The sequence below is a fragment of the Equus asinus genome, chromosome 1, assembly GCF_041296235.1.
Source record: "Equus asinus isolate D_3611 breed Donkey chromosome 1, EquAss-T2T_v2, whole genome shotgun sequence".
NCBI lineage: Eukaryota > Metazoa > Chordata > Mammalia > Perissodactyla > Equidae > Equus > Equus asinus.
In genome coordinates, this window is record NC_091790.1 from 139162335 (window position 1) to 139179800 (window position 17466).

Sequence of the window (17466 nt, forward strand, 5' to 3'; positions counted from 1 at the left end):
TTATGCTCAATTGAATGTACTTAGATTTAAAGCGCTTTTCACAAATGACATGTGCTAAGAATATCTAATTGCACACCGACATTCTAAAATGTGTGCCTACATGTGTCAGAAATAGATTAATATGAAGTTATAGAATATGACTTTTTTAACTAAAACCCAAATACATTATTTTGATTATTTGAATACAAATAAAATTGTACTACAAAAAAGGTCTACACTAGTAAATGTCTAATGATTTACATTATGTATAAAATGAATGCTCAAGTGATGACAGTATTTGATATTTGAATAAATTGGAAAAATAAAGATTTCTTAAGAAATCTAAGCTTCAACATATTTTCTATTTACTCTCTTCCTAACTCAATGTTAAGTGGAGACATGAAAATAATTTGTATGTGGTATAGGTGTTATCATTGTGCATAAAGATCACAGGTACAAAACAGATACTCAGCAACAGCAGTGGATGAATTCAATTAAAGCACAGTGCCCAACAGCAGTCAGCTACTGTTCCCAAATACTGACGACAGGCCTTCAACAACCTCACAGAGAAGCTGGCAAATGTGAGGGGGCCTGAGGCCAAGAGGCCATTCGCCCTCTCCAGCTCTGAAGGGAAAATGTCGGACCCAGTGCACTTCAAGAGGGGTCATCACTCTGCTGCAGTCAGGAACTTGAGTCCACATTGCAAGCTGAGAAAAGAACCTTTATCTTAACCCCTAGTGTTTTAGGCTGAATTGTGTCCCTCCAAAATTCATGTGTTGAAGACCTAATCCTGTACCTCAGAATGTGACTGTATTTGGAGACAGGGCCTTTAAAGAGGTAATTAAGGCAAAGTGAGGTCATATGGGTGGACCCTGATTAAAAATGACGGGAGTCCTTAAAAGAAGGGGAGAGGTAGGATACAGATAACACACAGCCTGAGGGGGTGACCAAGTGAGGACACAGTCAGAAAATGGCCGTCTGCCAGCAAAGAAGAGAGCCTTCAGAAGAAAATCAAACCTGCAGGCACCTTGGATCTGGGACTTCTAGCTTCCATAAGTGGGAGAAAATAAATTTCCATTGTTTGAACCACACAGTCTGTGGCATTTTGTAATGGCAGCTCTACTCAACTAATACGCCTTATTAGACACCCTGACTAAATGCACATCTCTAAACATAACGCAATATAGGATTTTCTCCTTTAATTTGGTGTGTAAATTAAGCTCTCAAGTAAAAAAAATCTGTAATGACTATTAAGAACTTTGAAAAGAGAACAGAATCTCACCTCTTAATTGTTTTTGAGACAGATAACAAATTGAAATTTTCTATTCACAATTTCTTAACTACATGGTAAGGCAGAAAAAGGTCATAGAGTTTACAAGGTTTACAACTATTAAGTTTCATATTTTCAACTTCATAGGGTTTTCATGGGCCTTTAGAAGCCTGGCCAAGAAACCAAAGCAGAATCTGTCTGACTGACATTAAAAAGCAATCAAGTTGTAGATCTGTCAAATATGTTCACATTTGGACTCTGCCCATTATACATGTCTATTTTGACTCCTACTACCAGAATCGCTTAATGATTTACAGACCTTCAACGTCTCAAGTACCTTAACTGTATGAAAGCTGTGACCCACTCTTTCTTTATATTTTTACATCATAACAAACCCCTCCCCTATTTATTAGAAAACTAGAAGGATGGCCCAACATTTGGACTGTGTTGAGTCAAACAACTCTGAGCCTTTCCCAAAGAAGAGAAAGGAAGGAAAATAGACATCTGGCTGGCTTAGCGTCTATCATGAGTTGGACTTTTCCCTAATAAGATGACATTTCTAAGCCACCAAAGGTAGCCCTTAGCCAGGTAGGCCATCCCTGTGAACCCTCAGGGTCATCAGATATCTCTTTTATTTTTGCCCAGAGTCCAAGTAGAAGTCTGGAGAAAGAGCTTTTCATAGAAGCAGGCAGGCAGCAGAATTCTTATTCCAGTCTAGTGCCTTAGTCCCATGCGCCAGAGGACTTTTTGGGCAAACTGTGACGGAGGTGCCTCATCGGTTTCTCAGAAACCTCTAAATGTAGATAGTGCCTTGGTATAACATTTTTTGCTATTCACCGGCTCTTTTTTTTCAGACTTCATTTTTTTAAAGTAGTTTCAGGTTGACAAAAAATTGAGAGGTTCAACATAATAAAGGCCATGTATGACAAACCCACAGCCAACATCATATTCAATGGGCAAAAACTGAGCACCATCCCCCTGAGAACAGGTGTAAGACAAGGATGCCCACTATCACCACTCTTATTCAACATAGTACTGGAGGTTTTGGCCAGAGCAATCAGGCAAGAGAAAGGAATAAAAGGACTCCAAATAGGGAGTGAAGAAGTGAAACTCTGGCTGTTTGCAGATGACATGATCTTATATACAGAAAACCCCAAAAAAATCCATCGGAAAACTAATAGAAATAATTAACAACAACAGTAAAGTTGCAGGGTATAGAATCAACTTACAAAAATCAGTTGCTTTTCTATACTCCCATAACGAACTTATAGAAAGAGAACTCAAGAATACAATTCTATTTGCAATCGCAACTAAAACAATAAAGTGCCTAGGAATAAATTTAACCAAGGAGGTGAAGGACTTATACAATGAAAACTATAAGACATACTGACAGAAACTGATAATGACATAAAGAGATGGAAAGAGATTCCTTGCTCGTGGATTGGAAGAATAAACATTGTTAAAATGTCCATGCTACCCAAAGCAATCTACAGATTCAATGCAATCCCTATCAGAATCCCAATGACATTCTTCATGGAAACAGAGCAAAGAATACTAAAATTCATATGGGGCAATCAAAGACCACGAATTGCTAAGTCAATCCTGCGAAAAAAGAACAAAGCTGGAGGTATCATAATCCCTGACTTCAAAATGTACTACAAAGCCATAGTGATCAAAATGGCATGGTACTGGTACAAAAACAGGCACACAGATCAATGGAACAGAACTGAAAGCCCAGAAATAAAACCACACATCTACGGACAGCTAATCTTCCACAAAGGTGCCAAGAACATACAATGGAGGAAAGATAGTTTCTTCAATAAATGGTGTTGGGAAAACCAGACAGCCACATGCAAAAGAAAGAAGGTAGACCACTATCTCACACCATACACAAAAATAAATTCAAAATAGATCAAAGACTTGAAGATATGTCCTGAAACTATAAAACTCCTGGAAGATAATATCAGTAGTACACTCTTTGACATTGAACTAAAAACAATCTTTTCAAATACCGTGTCCTCTAAGACAAGGGAAACAAAAGAAAAAATAAGTGGGAATTCATCAGACTAAAGAGCTTCTACAAGGCAAAAGAAACTAGAATCAAAACAAAGAGACAACCCACCAATTGGGAGAAAATATTTGCAAATCATATATCTGACAAGGGGTTAATCTTCATAATTTATAAGGAACTCACACAACTGAACAATAAAAAAGCAAACAACCTGATCAAAAAATGTGCAAAGGAGATGAACAGACATTTTTCCAAAGAAGATATACAGATGGACAATAAACACAAGAAAAGATGTTCAACACCACTAATCATTAGGGAAATGCAAATCAAAACTACACTAAGATGCCACTTATGCCTGTTAAAATGGCTATAATCACCAAGCCTAAAATTAACAAATGTTGGAGAGGGTGTGGAGAGAAGGGACCCCTCATACACTGCTGGTGGGAATGCAAACTGGTGCAGCTACTATAGAAAACAGTATGAAGATTCCTCAAAAAACTAAAAATAGAACCACTATATGACCCAGCTATCCCACTACTGAGTATCTACCCAAACGACTTGAAATCAACAATCCAAAGTAATATATGCACCCCTATGTTCATTGCAGCACTATTCACAACAGCCAAGACATGGAAGCAACCCACATGCCCATCAACCGATGATTGGATAAAGAAGATGTGGTATATACATACAATGGAATACTACTCAGGCAGAAAAAGGACAAATTCATCCCATTTGCAATAACATGGAAGGACCTAGAGGGAATTACACTAAGCAAAATAAGTCAGTCTGAGAAAGACAAACACCAGATGATTTCATTCATATGTGGAATATAAACAAGTACACGGACAAAGAAAACAGTTCAGTGGTTCCAGGGGAAGGGGGGTGGGGTGTGGGCACAGGGGGTGATGGGGAGCACTTATGTGGTGACAGTCAAGAAACAATGTACAACTTAAATCTCACATTGATATAAACTATTATGAACTCAATAAAAAAAAAAATTGGAAAAAAAAATTGAGAGGGAAGGTACAGAGATTTCCCATATACCACTCCCTGCCCCTACACATGCATAGCCTGCCCATTATTAACACTCCCCACCAGAGTGGTACATTTGTTACAACTGATGAATTTACAATGACACACCATAATCACCCAATATCCATAGCTTACCTTACGGTTCGCTCTTTGTACATTCTGTGGGTTAGGACAAATATACAATAACATATACCCATACTGTGACATCACACAGAGTATTTTCACTGCCCTAAAAATCCTCTGTCCTCTGCCTATTCATCTCTCCCTGCCTCAAACCCTGGCAACCACTGATCTTTTTGCTGTTGTCATAGTTTTGCCTTTTCCAGAATGTTCTACAACTGGAATTACAGAGTATGTAGCCTTTCTAGATTGGCTTCTTTCAGTTAGTAATATGGATTTAAGGTTCCTCCAAGTCTTTTCATGGCTTGATAGCTCATATCTTTTTAGGGCTCAGTAACATTCCTTTGGCTGTGCAAGTTTATTTGTTCAACTACTGAAGGATATCTTGGTTTCTTCCCAGTTTTGGCAGTTATAAATAAAGCTGCTAGGTTGTGCAGGTATTTGTTGAAAACATAAGTTTTCCACTCCTTTGGATAAATACTAAGGAGTGCAATTGCTGGATCTTACTGTAAGAGTATGTTTAGTTTTGTGAGAAATCTCCAAACTATCCTCTGAAGTGGCTGTATCATTTTGCATTCCTACCAGCAATATGAGAGTTCCTGTTGCTTCACATCCTCATCAGCATTTGCTGCTGTCAGTGTTCCAGATTTTAGGCATTCTATTAGGTGTGCAGTTGTTAGCCTCTTTTTGTTTTTTTTTTGGTGAGGAAGATTGTCCCTGACCTAACATCTGTGCCAATCTTCCTCTATTTTGCATGTGGGATGCTGCCACAGCATGGCTTGATGAGCAGTGTGTAGGTCCATGCCCGGGATCCAAACCCACAAACTCCAGGCCACTGAAGAGGAGGAAGTGAACTCAACCACTATGCCATGGGGCTGGCCCACTTTCTCTTTTTTTAAAGCCACTCTTTTTTTTTTTTGGTGAGTAAGATTGTCCTTGAGCTAACATCTATTGCCAAGCTCCCTCTTTTTGCTTGAGGAAGATTGTCCCTGAGCTAACACCATGCCAATCTTCCTATATTTTGTATGTGGGACACCACCACAGCATGGCTTGATGAGTGGTGTGTAGGTCTGCGCCTGGGATCTGAACCTGCCAACCCAGGGCCACTGAAGCAGAGCACACAAACTTAACCACTAAGCCACTGGGCTGGCCCCTAAAGCCACTCTTTGATATGATTCCTTCATGATTCTGACATGGTAATTTCACATGGTAACTATTCAATAAAATCTTTTTCTACTAAAAACATAAGCAATATTGAATAAGCTATGCCACATACCCCAAGTTGTTTATCTTCATTCTGTTCTTAAGGTGCCGCATATATTTGGGGGTTAGTTGCCATTCTTAGAAATGAAGCCAAATAAAACAAATAGGAGCTTTTTAAAGGTTGGTTCCTTTACTGAGTTATCATGGAAAATGTTTCCTGTGGAACATCCTGGATATCTACATATGTAGGCATGTTATAGCTATTCCCTGAAGTCCATCAATTCCTTCACCCCACTCCAACCCCCGGAGTCACTGCCTCTTCACTGGCCATCTGGATCTAAGTTAATAGCAACACGGTATATCAAACGACTACCCTACCTTTACCGCCCTCATCACCAACACCTTCTTGTCAAGCATTTATTCGTGCAGTAAATATTTTGAAGCCTCTCTCATATGTCAGACACAAGGCTCAGCACAGAGGCATAACAGTGAGACATGGGTCCTGTCCTCAGCATTTACAGATGTGTCAACTCATTCAACATTTACCCAAGGTCCCCAGGATGTAATTATCTGTCAGTACAAAGTTATAAAGGAAGAGCTTCTCAAGCGGCAAAGCAGGACCATATTTGACAAAGATAGGTCATAAGAATACCTGATATAGTCTCTAAGCCTTGGAGAAAACAGAGTTGGAGGACAGGGATGAAACATAAGTACAAATTAAGAAAACTTAAAACATGGAAATTGAAGAATTATGGGTAGTTTCTTTGCTTTGTTTTCTACCTTAACTTTAACATGGTTATTTTTTTCATAATAAAAATCACAATTATCACATATGTTGAAATACAGAAAATGTTTGTGATATGATGTTCACTAAAATATGTATATTTGGTACAATTTTTTGAAGAAAAAGAAGATTGGCCCTGAGCTAACATCTATCGCAAATCTTCCTCTTTCTTTTTTTTTTTGCTTGACGAAGGATGGTCCCTGAACTAACATCCATGCCAATCTTCCTCTGTATTGTATATGGGACGCTGCCACAGCATGGCTTGATGAGTGGTGTGTACGTCCATGCCCAGGATCGGAACCTGTGAACGTTGGGTTGCCCACGCAGAGCACACAAACTTAACCACTACGCCACTGGACCAGCCCCTGTTTGGTATAATTTTAAGTTTGTAAAAATATGGAAATAAATGAAAAGTATTGTAAATAATGTAAAGCTTATGAAAGAAAGGATAATTTAATTCATTTTAATCTTGTTGGAAATCATCTATTAAACTAGGAAATACCACTGATGAACCAAAAAAAGAAAACTTACAATATGGCCTTACAGTTTTGGGAGTATGCAAAAAAATCTCCCAGAGAATATTGCAAATAATAACAATAATAAAATTTGAAAACAATGTAAGTAATTAGATTTTCATTAAACTACAAGTGAATTATAAAGATGCAAGCATTAAAAAAATAATAACCTCATTTCCACAGCATCACTATAATGCATCATAAATCTTGGCTACTTGACATGGTACATAGGAGCAATCCATAGAAATTCAACTTAATGATTGAGCCTCACATCATTCTACATTTATAAGTAGGATATGTGCAGAGACCTGCACAGAGAAATTAAAATTCTGCCTTAAGAAAACTACACTGTGAAGCCACATCTCCCCAGAAAACCCTGGGAAGGGAAAGATCACAAAAATAGGACTTAAACCCACTTTAGGCAGTCCGACTCATCAGCTCTGATTGCCAGAGCATATGTGTTCATTACATGATGAAATTTTCTCCCTGGTTTGATATGATTGAGTCTGAAATCTCAAGGGATTTCAAGCTCAATCATAAGGAATATGGCTTTTGGTATATTTTATGACAAAAGTACACACACTACTATTCAGGGGATACTTACAGAATTGAAGCTAAAACCAAAATGGTACAAGAAGGATTTGAACACATTTACAGATGGTTGAAACAAATGGATTTGTGAAGTAAAGTTATTAATACCTGGGTAAGGTCATGACTCAAAGCTGCTCTATGGCCTGGCACATAGCACGGATGCTTGCCTATCAAATTTCCTCTCTCAGTAATTAATGAAAAACAAAACGAAAGTGAGCAACGTCAGCTAATTAGCTGGGGCTGAGGATACAAAGAGGCTGAAGGTCATACCGTACGGTGAGAGGCCAGATGGGCAGAAAGAACGTGAAGGGAATTGTTGAGGAAGTCAACATGCTGAGGACGAGAAAAAATGAAATAGCAAAGCAAAAATACGTGCAGAACATTGAGAACACCAAATGCTGAGGAGCAACAGAGCAACAGGAACTCTGATTCACTGCTGGCGGGCAGGCAAAATGGTATGCCATTTCAGAAGACACCTAAACATACTCTTACCATACGATTCAATAATTGCACTCCTTAGTATTTACCCAAAGGAGTTAAAAACCTATGTTTTCAAAAAAAAACCTGCACAAGGACATTTATAGCAGCTTTATTCATAACTGCCAAAACTTGGAAGAAACCAAGATGTCCTTCAGTAGGCGAATGGATAAAAAAGTGGTGATATATCTAGACAAAGGAATATTATTAAGTACTAAAAAGAAATGAGCTATCAAGCCATGAAAAGACATGGAAGAACCTTAATTGTACACTATTAAGTAAAAGAAGTCAATCTGGAAAAGTTATATACTGTATGATTTCAACTATAGGACATTCTGGAAAGGCAAAACTACGGAGACATAGTAAAAAGATCAGTGGTTGCTAGCAGTCGGGGAGAGGGGAGAGATGAATAGACAGCACACAGAGGATTTTTAGGGCAGTGAAAATACTCTGTATGATATCATCATGATGGATATATGTCATTATACATTTGTCCAAACTCACAGAATGTATGACACCACGAAAGAACCCTAAGGTAAACTATGAACTTTGAATGATTGTGATGTGTCAATGTAGGATCATTAATTGTAACAAATGTAACACTCTGGTGGGAAATGTTGATAATAAGCGACTTTATGCATGTGTAGGGACAGGGGGTATATGGGAAATTTCTGTATCTTCCTCTCAATTTTGTGAACCTAAATCTGTGTTAAAAAAATGAAGTCTCTAAAAAACAACGTGCAGAGAGATGCAAGGTCACTCTGAGAGAGACCAAGAAGGCCAAGAGGAGAAAATGGAGAAAGCAGCCAGGTTCCCAGAGCTGCCTCAATTCTTAAGAGCCCTCAGTTTCATTTCATATACACCTGTTAAGTCAATCTTCATTTAGTTAGTGCTACTTTAGAGACTTTCTGCCCTCTGCAACCAAGAACAATCTGGAGCAGGAATGGGTTCTAGAATCAGCAATAGATCCTCGGAGAAGACATGAAATTAACTACAAAATCTTCATAAAGTAGAGGTCAGCAAAGATGTTCCTGTCCCACAACACTGCTTACTGAACCCTCCAGTGGCCATTTAAAGATTTTTTGCCATTAGTCTCATTGAGAGGTAGAGTCTAATTTCTCTCCTCTTGAATCTGGGCTGGCATAAGTGGCTTGTTTAACCAATAGAATGCAGTGGAAGTGACATTCAAGGTTAGGTCATAAGAAGTTTTGCAGTACCTGGCCCAGACTCTTAGAATGCCTGCTTTTGAGAAGCTTCCTCTTAGAATCGAGCTGCCAAGGTTTGAAAAGCCCAAGCTACACAGAGAGCCACAGCAGATGCTCTGGACAACAGCCCCGGCTGCTCCCAGCCAACAGTAAGCATAACTGCCAACCGCAAGTGGGAGCCATCTTCCATATCCATCCCAGCTGAGCTTTCAGATGGCTCCAGCCTCAACTGCTATCTGCCTATAACCATGCAGAGAGCATAGTGAAAAGCGCCCAGTGGAACACAGTCAATCCACAGAACCATGAGAGATAACAATAATAGATTGCTGTTTGAGGCCACTACGTTTTAGGACGACTTGTTATACCGCAATACAGGGACAGGCACATGAGGGCCTCCAGCTGCATTTGTCAAGACTGACATCTTAAGCTAAGTGGTACACACATGGGTACCTGTATCTTTTTGTTTTTCAAAATCATAAAAATTAACTGCAATTGAATGTGATGCAAAAAAAAAGATGAGTAATAAAAACTTGCCTTAAAAATGGTATCTGATACATGGCTATACAAACAGGCATAAAAATGTCATACATATGGGAATTACCACAATAATGGGAATATAGGTGACAACATTAGGGTCATACTTACTTGTAGGGGGGAGCAATTAAGGTTGCTCTTCATGCCATGTTTTTCTCAATGGTGATATTCTCACCAATCCCTTTTAGAACCAGTGACACGAACATATCTATTTTTCCCACGTCAAATGAATATAAACTCCCGTAAGCATTAGATATATTTGCACATATATGCATACACACAAATATGCATGTATGTGTATGTATCTCAATGGAAAAATACCATGGACCCATTATCAAAAGACTATTAATCAAAAGCATGTTCACTTGTCTTCCCAGAATAGTATCATTTTTTATTGGTATGTCGACAATTTTTACTAAATATAAGCTTCATAAGACAGAGGTTCTTATTTTTTTCCCACATATTTTTTCTGATGAATATTATTTCTTTTCATTGCAATATAGGTTTTCATGGCAAATAAATTAATCATCATATTTATATCTTCCTTGAAACCAGTCATGGTACCATTTGTATTTCCTTATCTGACAACCTTAAGATCCAAGGATCAAAAACTAAAGATCCCAGCCCCCTCAGGAGTTCAACTCTCTATTCCACTAGATGCACAGAAGACAGTCAGTACACGCTTATTTTGCTGACTTAAGGACTACAACCTACAGACCACACGGTACTACGTATGTGTTTTCCTAAAATAGCAGAAATACAGCAATAACAACAATGTACTCAGAGATAATATGTTAGTTTTTAAAGTCAGTGGGAATCTAATTGGAAACGAGTAGTGGTGACAAGCCTTCCTCTGCCCCATTTACTGAGAGCCTCTGCCGTCACTGACAGTGATCACCAATTATGTGTCTCTACAGGGCCTGAGCTTCTGACCCTAGAAGGGGAAGGATATAAAGAAACAGAAGGTACATATATTTTGTGTAAGGACGCCTGAGGGTCCAGGTCTCTGTCAAAACTCCTACAACTTCTAGCCTAATTTAGAAAGTAGAAGACCAACTTAGGGAGAAAACACATATCACAAAGAACCTTTCAGACTTCGAGTTTGTAAACATCAGTCTCGGCATCTAGTTTAGTCTTGAACTGTGCTGAATACACCACTACCGTTAAGTGTGAATCTATAAAAATGCTCAGAAGAGTCAAGCCAAAATTTGAACAGTGCTCTAAATTAATAGTGCAAAAGATGAGTTTAAAAACAAAGTTAGAGTCACCTTTTTGCATATGTCAGTGAAACATTATTTTCATCTGTTTTCAATTACAGATTTTATTACATCAAAAATATATTAATGAATAGGATTGGATTTATTTCCTTTTTCTTCCAAAATTTCCCTTAAATTTACTATTTTTTATTGTTTTTCTAAAAAACTATATATACATATAACAAAGCAGATTGTTAAGCACTATGAATGTTATGAGACAAAGACCTCCCTGCAAATTTTTCCATCTTCAAAGAAATGAGCAGTTTTGGTTACAAGTGCAAAAGTCAGCCGTGTGTACTCATTCTCAGTAATAAAGAAGCAAGGTGAGCTCCCCAGGGCGTTACAAGTCAACACCTGGCAATGGTTGGGTGAACTAAGAAGGGGAACTGCTCATGTGACACAACCTCTCAAAACCCTTTGTGCTCCCAATGGGACAGATGAGGCTGTGGAACTCACAGTGACTGTCTAGGGCGTGTGACTGGCTCCGATGACAGGGAAAACTGTGTCAGACTGCAAAGAGAGATGCTGCTACTACTTCAAAAGACACATGGAAAATGGAATCATCCATCCCGCTACTCAGATCTAAAGGGGGCTGGATTGTTTGCTACCTACAGGATTGCTTATCTGGGGGAAAAAAAAAAAAAAAAGGCAAAATAGGGGACTTGAAACACTAAGGACCACTGTCTACCGCCTTTGAGATGAAGGATGGCAAACCTCATTTCACAGATATTTTAAGTAGCTGTAAAGCCCAAGTGGCTCCAATTTTAAGCCTGTGTTTAGATCAGGTTTGAAAAAGGGCTGCACCTCTTTACAGTAACTAGGCACCACTTCTGATGCCAATCTGTGCTTTGTGTCTGAAATGGGCGACCACATACGAGAAAGCAGGACCACCTACAGTAGGCAAGGCGTGCCACAACCGATCTCCTTGGCACCCAGACCCACGTGCGGGCAAAATGCTTTCATTGAAAAGAAAATAAACCTCAAGATTATTGCCAAAATCATGAGTGGTATCACATCATTAATTTTACATTTTAAATTCTTCCAGAGATATATAATCATGCCTTTCCAGCAAGTTTCGCACCTGACTTTTTTTAAAAAAAACCAAACCCCCCTGAGTTAGTGAAACGCCCTGCTCTCTCAGGCCCCTTGCAACAGCTTGAAGAATGGGCTAGATACAGCTTATGGCTATGCCTCTTTAAAGTTAGAAAATCTAGTTACTCAAACGGAAACTACAGTTGTTTGAAATGAACAATACTTACCGGGAAGAGCAGTTTCTGCAACTCCTGATAATTCTTTTTGACTATTATTGTTTGCCCTTCTTATTTAGGACATTAAAGTCTCCCTTTTTCCATCCTGAATGCTCCTAAAGTTACAGAACAAGGGGATCCAACCTGGCTGTCTACGACGGGTCAGTGATCAAACAGAAAGCCAGGCAGCAGCCAAATTCCGCCCATCTCTTATGAATTACCAGGAGCTAGGACTCCTCAGCTCCTGCTACCTTCAGGGAACCCCCGTCCAATGTTAGACAGGACAGTAAGTCCTTTCCAAACAAAGGTTTAATATTCTCAGGTGCTTGCCCAGCTTCTAAACTCAATGATTTTCAAAAAAAGGTTATTTTATGAATACCATTTCCTGCACAGAACAAGCAAATTAAAACAAAAAAAAGTGACCTCATCCTTCTTATAAGAAAAGAAACACAGGTTTAGATGGAAAATATACCAATATTGTATTGCCCTAGTGATCAAAGCCTGTTTATTTAACCAACCTTATCTTGAAATAGTACCAGTCTTTGTATAAGAGTTTAATTTACTTAAAGTATTTACATTCACATGAACAAACCTGTGCATGAGATAAAACAAGACACAATGCTTTGCTGAACTTCAGAACAAGATGCAAGTTGTTCATCCATATAAAGAAATACTCATTCCAAGCGCTTTTGACAATGCAGAGAGCACTCAGCCAGTTCTTTCCCAGCATCCTTCTCCCAGAGGCACTGGGAAGCTTGAACAGTTGGTGGCACTTATGAGGGAAAGCAAAGCAGAGAGCTACGGCTGCTGACTTCACACTACAAATTTTAGTGCCTGACCCAGCAGAGGGTGCCATGAGGAAAGAATGTACTAAAAATTAACTTTAGGAAAAGTTAGCAAAGATTTTTCAAGGGCCAAACACTTCTGCCACAAATGACTTCTATTGCAAAACCAACCGCAAGCAGTGACAAATTTAACAGGCATGACTTAACAGGCAATAAGATCAGAAACATTTACCCTTCCACCTCAGGAGTGGTTCGCCTGTCTAGGAAAAGCCGAGGTGCCCTAGTAGACTCTGTCCTTGTTCAGGACCTGTGGTTGAACAGAAACCTTAGTCCACACTGTTTACCAGGGTAATGATATGCATGCGAAACAAGTCTTTCCAATGCAGAGATCTGCAAAAGGTACTTACACAGCCTCCAGCAAGAATTTCTGCTGCAAGTGGGACCGAACCATCTTTATGCATAAATTTATCCCTCACAAAATCATTCACCTTGAAGAAAAACATTTATAGAAGCTGATGAAAAACATAAAGAAACTCATTAAACACATATAAAACATATCTATAAATGTTATTTTTTCCTGTCTATTAATTTTGAACTGCATAAATTAACAGATGTTAAAAGAGTTTGAGAAGTGCTCTTAATAGCATATATGTAGTTTTAAAAAAAGTAAATAAATATATGTATTCCTGATGTTTCAGAGAGAACAATATTAAAAGACAGATGACTGATAAGCCCTAAACTCAAATGTGTCCTGTAATTACAATAGCATAAGGAGAGAGACATATTGACAACAGAAACAAAATACATACTTTTCATAACTTAAAAACTATTTATAAGGTTTGATCAAAAATCACTTTCAAGTCTAACCAGATTTATTCTAAAATAGTATTTCCTCTCGATGATGAGTGCATCACTGAGACAAATGTGGCTGAGCAGATTTCCCAGCTTAGTAGAAACTCAGTATGTAAAAAATGTCTCAAGGAACATCAATAGCATTAATCAATTAATTAATTATGATGTTCTCAAAATGGTATGCATCACAAGCAATTTTAAGGATCAATCATGTTTTTGGAAGATAAAAGCCAAATAAGATTAGCTGTCCCAAGATCACATAATAAGACAGTAAAAAAAAAGAATTTCAGGTGCCAAGGCTAGCCCAATCTAAAAAGTAGAGTTGAACTTTCTGGGGCTTTATGACCTTAGCGATATAAAGGCAATATCTGTCCACTCCACAAACACTTTCTGAATACCTTCCACCTGTCATATGGGAGCCAGGCACTGGAGAAACGATCTGACAGAGGACCAACTTCAACTAGAACTCAGATCCCTCAATATGTGGCTTTGGCAAAAGCTTATAGAATACACCCTAAAAAATGAATTCTATAAACAGCATGTGTAATTAAATGAGTTCATGCTTTGGAGTCAGAAAATTCTGATTCTGAATTCTAGTTTTCCTACCCACGAATTGTGTGAACACAGGTAAATATTTAAACCATGTGGGCCTCACTTTCCTTATCTATAAACTGTGGGTCACACTTTGCTTGAGATTGAAACAGTAACAGATAATACATGTAAGCACCTAACATGGTAGGTAGTGAAGGAAATCTAGCTGCTGCTGCTGCCATTACAACAATGATGATGATGATGGCGATCACCAAAAGTCTCGTTCAAATATATTATCACACTTTTGGATGTTCAGTGTTAAATGGTGAATAATGAAAAGTTGTGTATGCTGAGTGTCCTACATTCAAATGAACACCTCTAAAGAAACACAAACCTGCTATTCACATAAGAATATCTGCTAGATTCTTGAGTGTCTGCAAACTCCCTTTATAAGAAGCATCAACACAAAAGACTTACTGTAAGTTTTATGGCCTTCTCTGGGGCGACTCCCAATAACTGTGGCAACAGACCTAAAAAACAACAAAAAGTAGAAGTTTATTAAATAAATTAGCATTAACTAAACAAATCAACAGCTCTAAAGAGGGGATCACCATCTAAAAACCAGGGCAATCTTTGCTGCAATTTTCTGCTATTACCTTTAATGGGAATAGTCAAAATGGAATGTTTGAGTACTAATGCCTAACAACCACATCAGGCCCAAGTAAATTCCCTCTCACGTTCCGGATCGTTTGCACATCCGGTAAATCAACAGTATTAGTGATAGAGGAAATCTCATTATTTCACAGCAAGTTTGCACTTTCCCTCCTGTCTCTTAAATAAGTGGACTTTAGTGAATATATTATTTTTTTCTAACACTTTTCTCATTTCCTCACCCCCAAATGTCCACCGAGTTCAGCCATTCATTCACTTAGCAACTATGACGTGGTGACAAGTCCAAGACAAACTAGGTTCTTGCTCTGACTGGTCTCAGATGGAAGGAGGGAAGAGGCATTCCTAAAGAAGTGACAATTGGAGAAAAATGCATTCCGGGAAGGGGAACAGATAAGGCAAAGAAAGCAGAATAGGAAGAAGCCTGGTGTGCTCAAAAATGAGAGGAAACATCAGTGTGCCGCCTCGCATGAAGCAGGCAGAGGCAGAGGCAGAGGCAGGAGCCAGATGCTGGAGCCACATTGTAGGCCAGGATCCTGAGCTTGATATGTTCCAAGTCAGATGAGAAAGAATTGGAGGATTTCAATCAGGAGAGTGACGTGCTAACTCAACTTTTAAAAGACCACTCCAACTGCTGCGTGGAAAATAGACAGGACATACTGATTTTGTGTGTGTGTCTGTGAGTATTGGGAGAGGAGACAAAGAGAAAGAAAAATGGGTTTGACTGCTGTTGCTGGATTTTTATCATGAACACCTGGGTAGAGACAAGGACGCCTGTGGAGAGTAAGAGGTATGGGTGGAAAGCAAGGGGCTCTGTTTTGGACATGTTAGGTTAAGTGGGAATTAAGAATCAGAGCACAAGGGGCAGGTGTGGCCTTTGAGAGGAAAGGGTCACTTCCAGGAAAGGCAGTTACAGCAGTATTGGACCTACATTTCTGAACCAAAAAATGGTATCATTTTCATTTGTTCTTTCTAAGAAAATAAAAGCCTTTTCTTGGAAACACACAGTAAGCTCACCCCAAGAATCAGAATATATTGTTCCCTGTGTCATACTGCTGTCCTTGAGAGGGGCTTCACGGTGTCATCCTTTGTCAGTAAGTACAATTTTCTAATTCATCTATATAAAAAGGTCCACTTGCAGCCTCTCCTGAGAGACCAGCCCTGTCTGTACCGTGTTCCTAAAGGAGCAGCTTGCAACCAAAAGTCACTAGCTTGAGGTCTGTACATATCCAACCTGCAGATGTGTTTTACTCAATAGCCTGCAGATGTGTTTTACTGAATAATTTGAACTTATTGTAAAGATAGATAGATTGATAGATTGATCTGACAGCCCTGGGCCTCTTTCTGACATCACAGCAATCTGCTCCAGTTGGACGGGGCTCTGCCCTTTAGACAGGACCTAAGCATCAATTCACCAAGGTCCCCACCATGGCCTAATGCTGACATGGCAATGAGGACAAGTGTCAGTTGTCATGCATCGTTTTTATTGCTCTGCTGATATCCTCACCATAGAGGAAATGTTTCTGTGTGCTGTGCCTCTACAGAAAGGGAAAACTAAATAGACCATGACAGTTTCGTGTTTCAGGAAAAATGGCAGAAAGCTCATTTCACTGTGGAACTAAGTGATGAGGATGCTGATGCCAAGGAAAATTTTCTTAAAAAACATCTAACATACGGTTTATTATGTGTCAGGCACCATTTTAAGCACTTTACTAACTCACTAACCCTCATAACCACCCTGCAGAGAGGAAACTGAGGCATACAGAGATTAAGTAATTTGTTTTGAGTTATCCAGCTGATAAATGGTGAGATTGGGATCCAAACCTAAGCCCTCCGGCTTAAGAGTCTATGCCTTTAGACAACACTCAACTCTGTCCCGCGCCTAATATGCAAACGTGCATCTGCCTCTCACATCCGGCCTATTTGTTCACGTCGATATCCTGCCTGGATGCTATAAACATTTGAATTTGCAATGTCTTCTCTAGACAACCATATTTTTGAGCCCCTGGGCCACAGCTGACTGGACAAGGGGAAGACACCCAAAAGACATGCAGCCAGTGAGTTCAGCAACCTGGGCCCTATGACCTGGTACCAAAAGCAGAGCAAGCCAGTCAGGATCCTTCTCCCAAGAGCATGACAGAGTCCTCAGAGGTGAGGAGCAAGTTAGCACAGAGCCACAAACTGAGAAGATACCCTGTGGAATGGGGAAAGCAGCCAGCTGAAGCCATGTATGTGCTAACGCCATGAGGAAGCAGAAACCACAAAGAAGAAAAGGAAGTGGGTTGGCGGAGAGAAGAGAATGTGGAGCAAATGGACACCAAAGAGAGAGAACACACAGCCCATGAAAGATGCAGGGGTGGGAGAGCCAGCCTTGACCATACTCCAGTCCCTGCTGAGGCCAG

General features: G+C 39.3%; 1 protein-coding gene across 2 annotated transcripts in view; it reads right to left on the bottom strand.

Annotated features, from left to right (window-relative positions):
- The window catches only part of SLC25A13 (solute carrier family 25 member 13), a 188032-nt gene that overhangs the window by 44180 nt on the left and 126386 nt on the right, over positions 1-17466 (bottom strand). For both annotated transcript variants that reach the window (XM_014859409.3, XM_014859408.3), the window contains exons 12-13: positions 14873-14925; positions 13420-13500 (exon numbers count right to left, since the gene is read on the bottom strand). In XM_014859409.3, coding sequence (XP_014714895.2) covers positions 13420-13500; positions 14873-14925 — 134 coding nt within the window. The remainder of the gene's footprint in view (positions 1-13419; positions 13501-14872; positions 14926-17466) is intronic.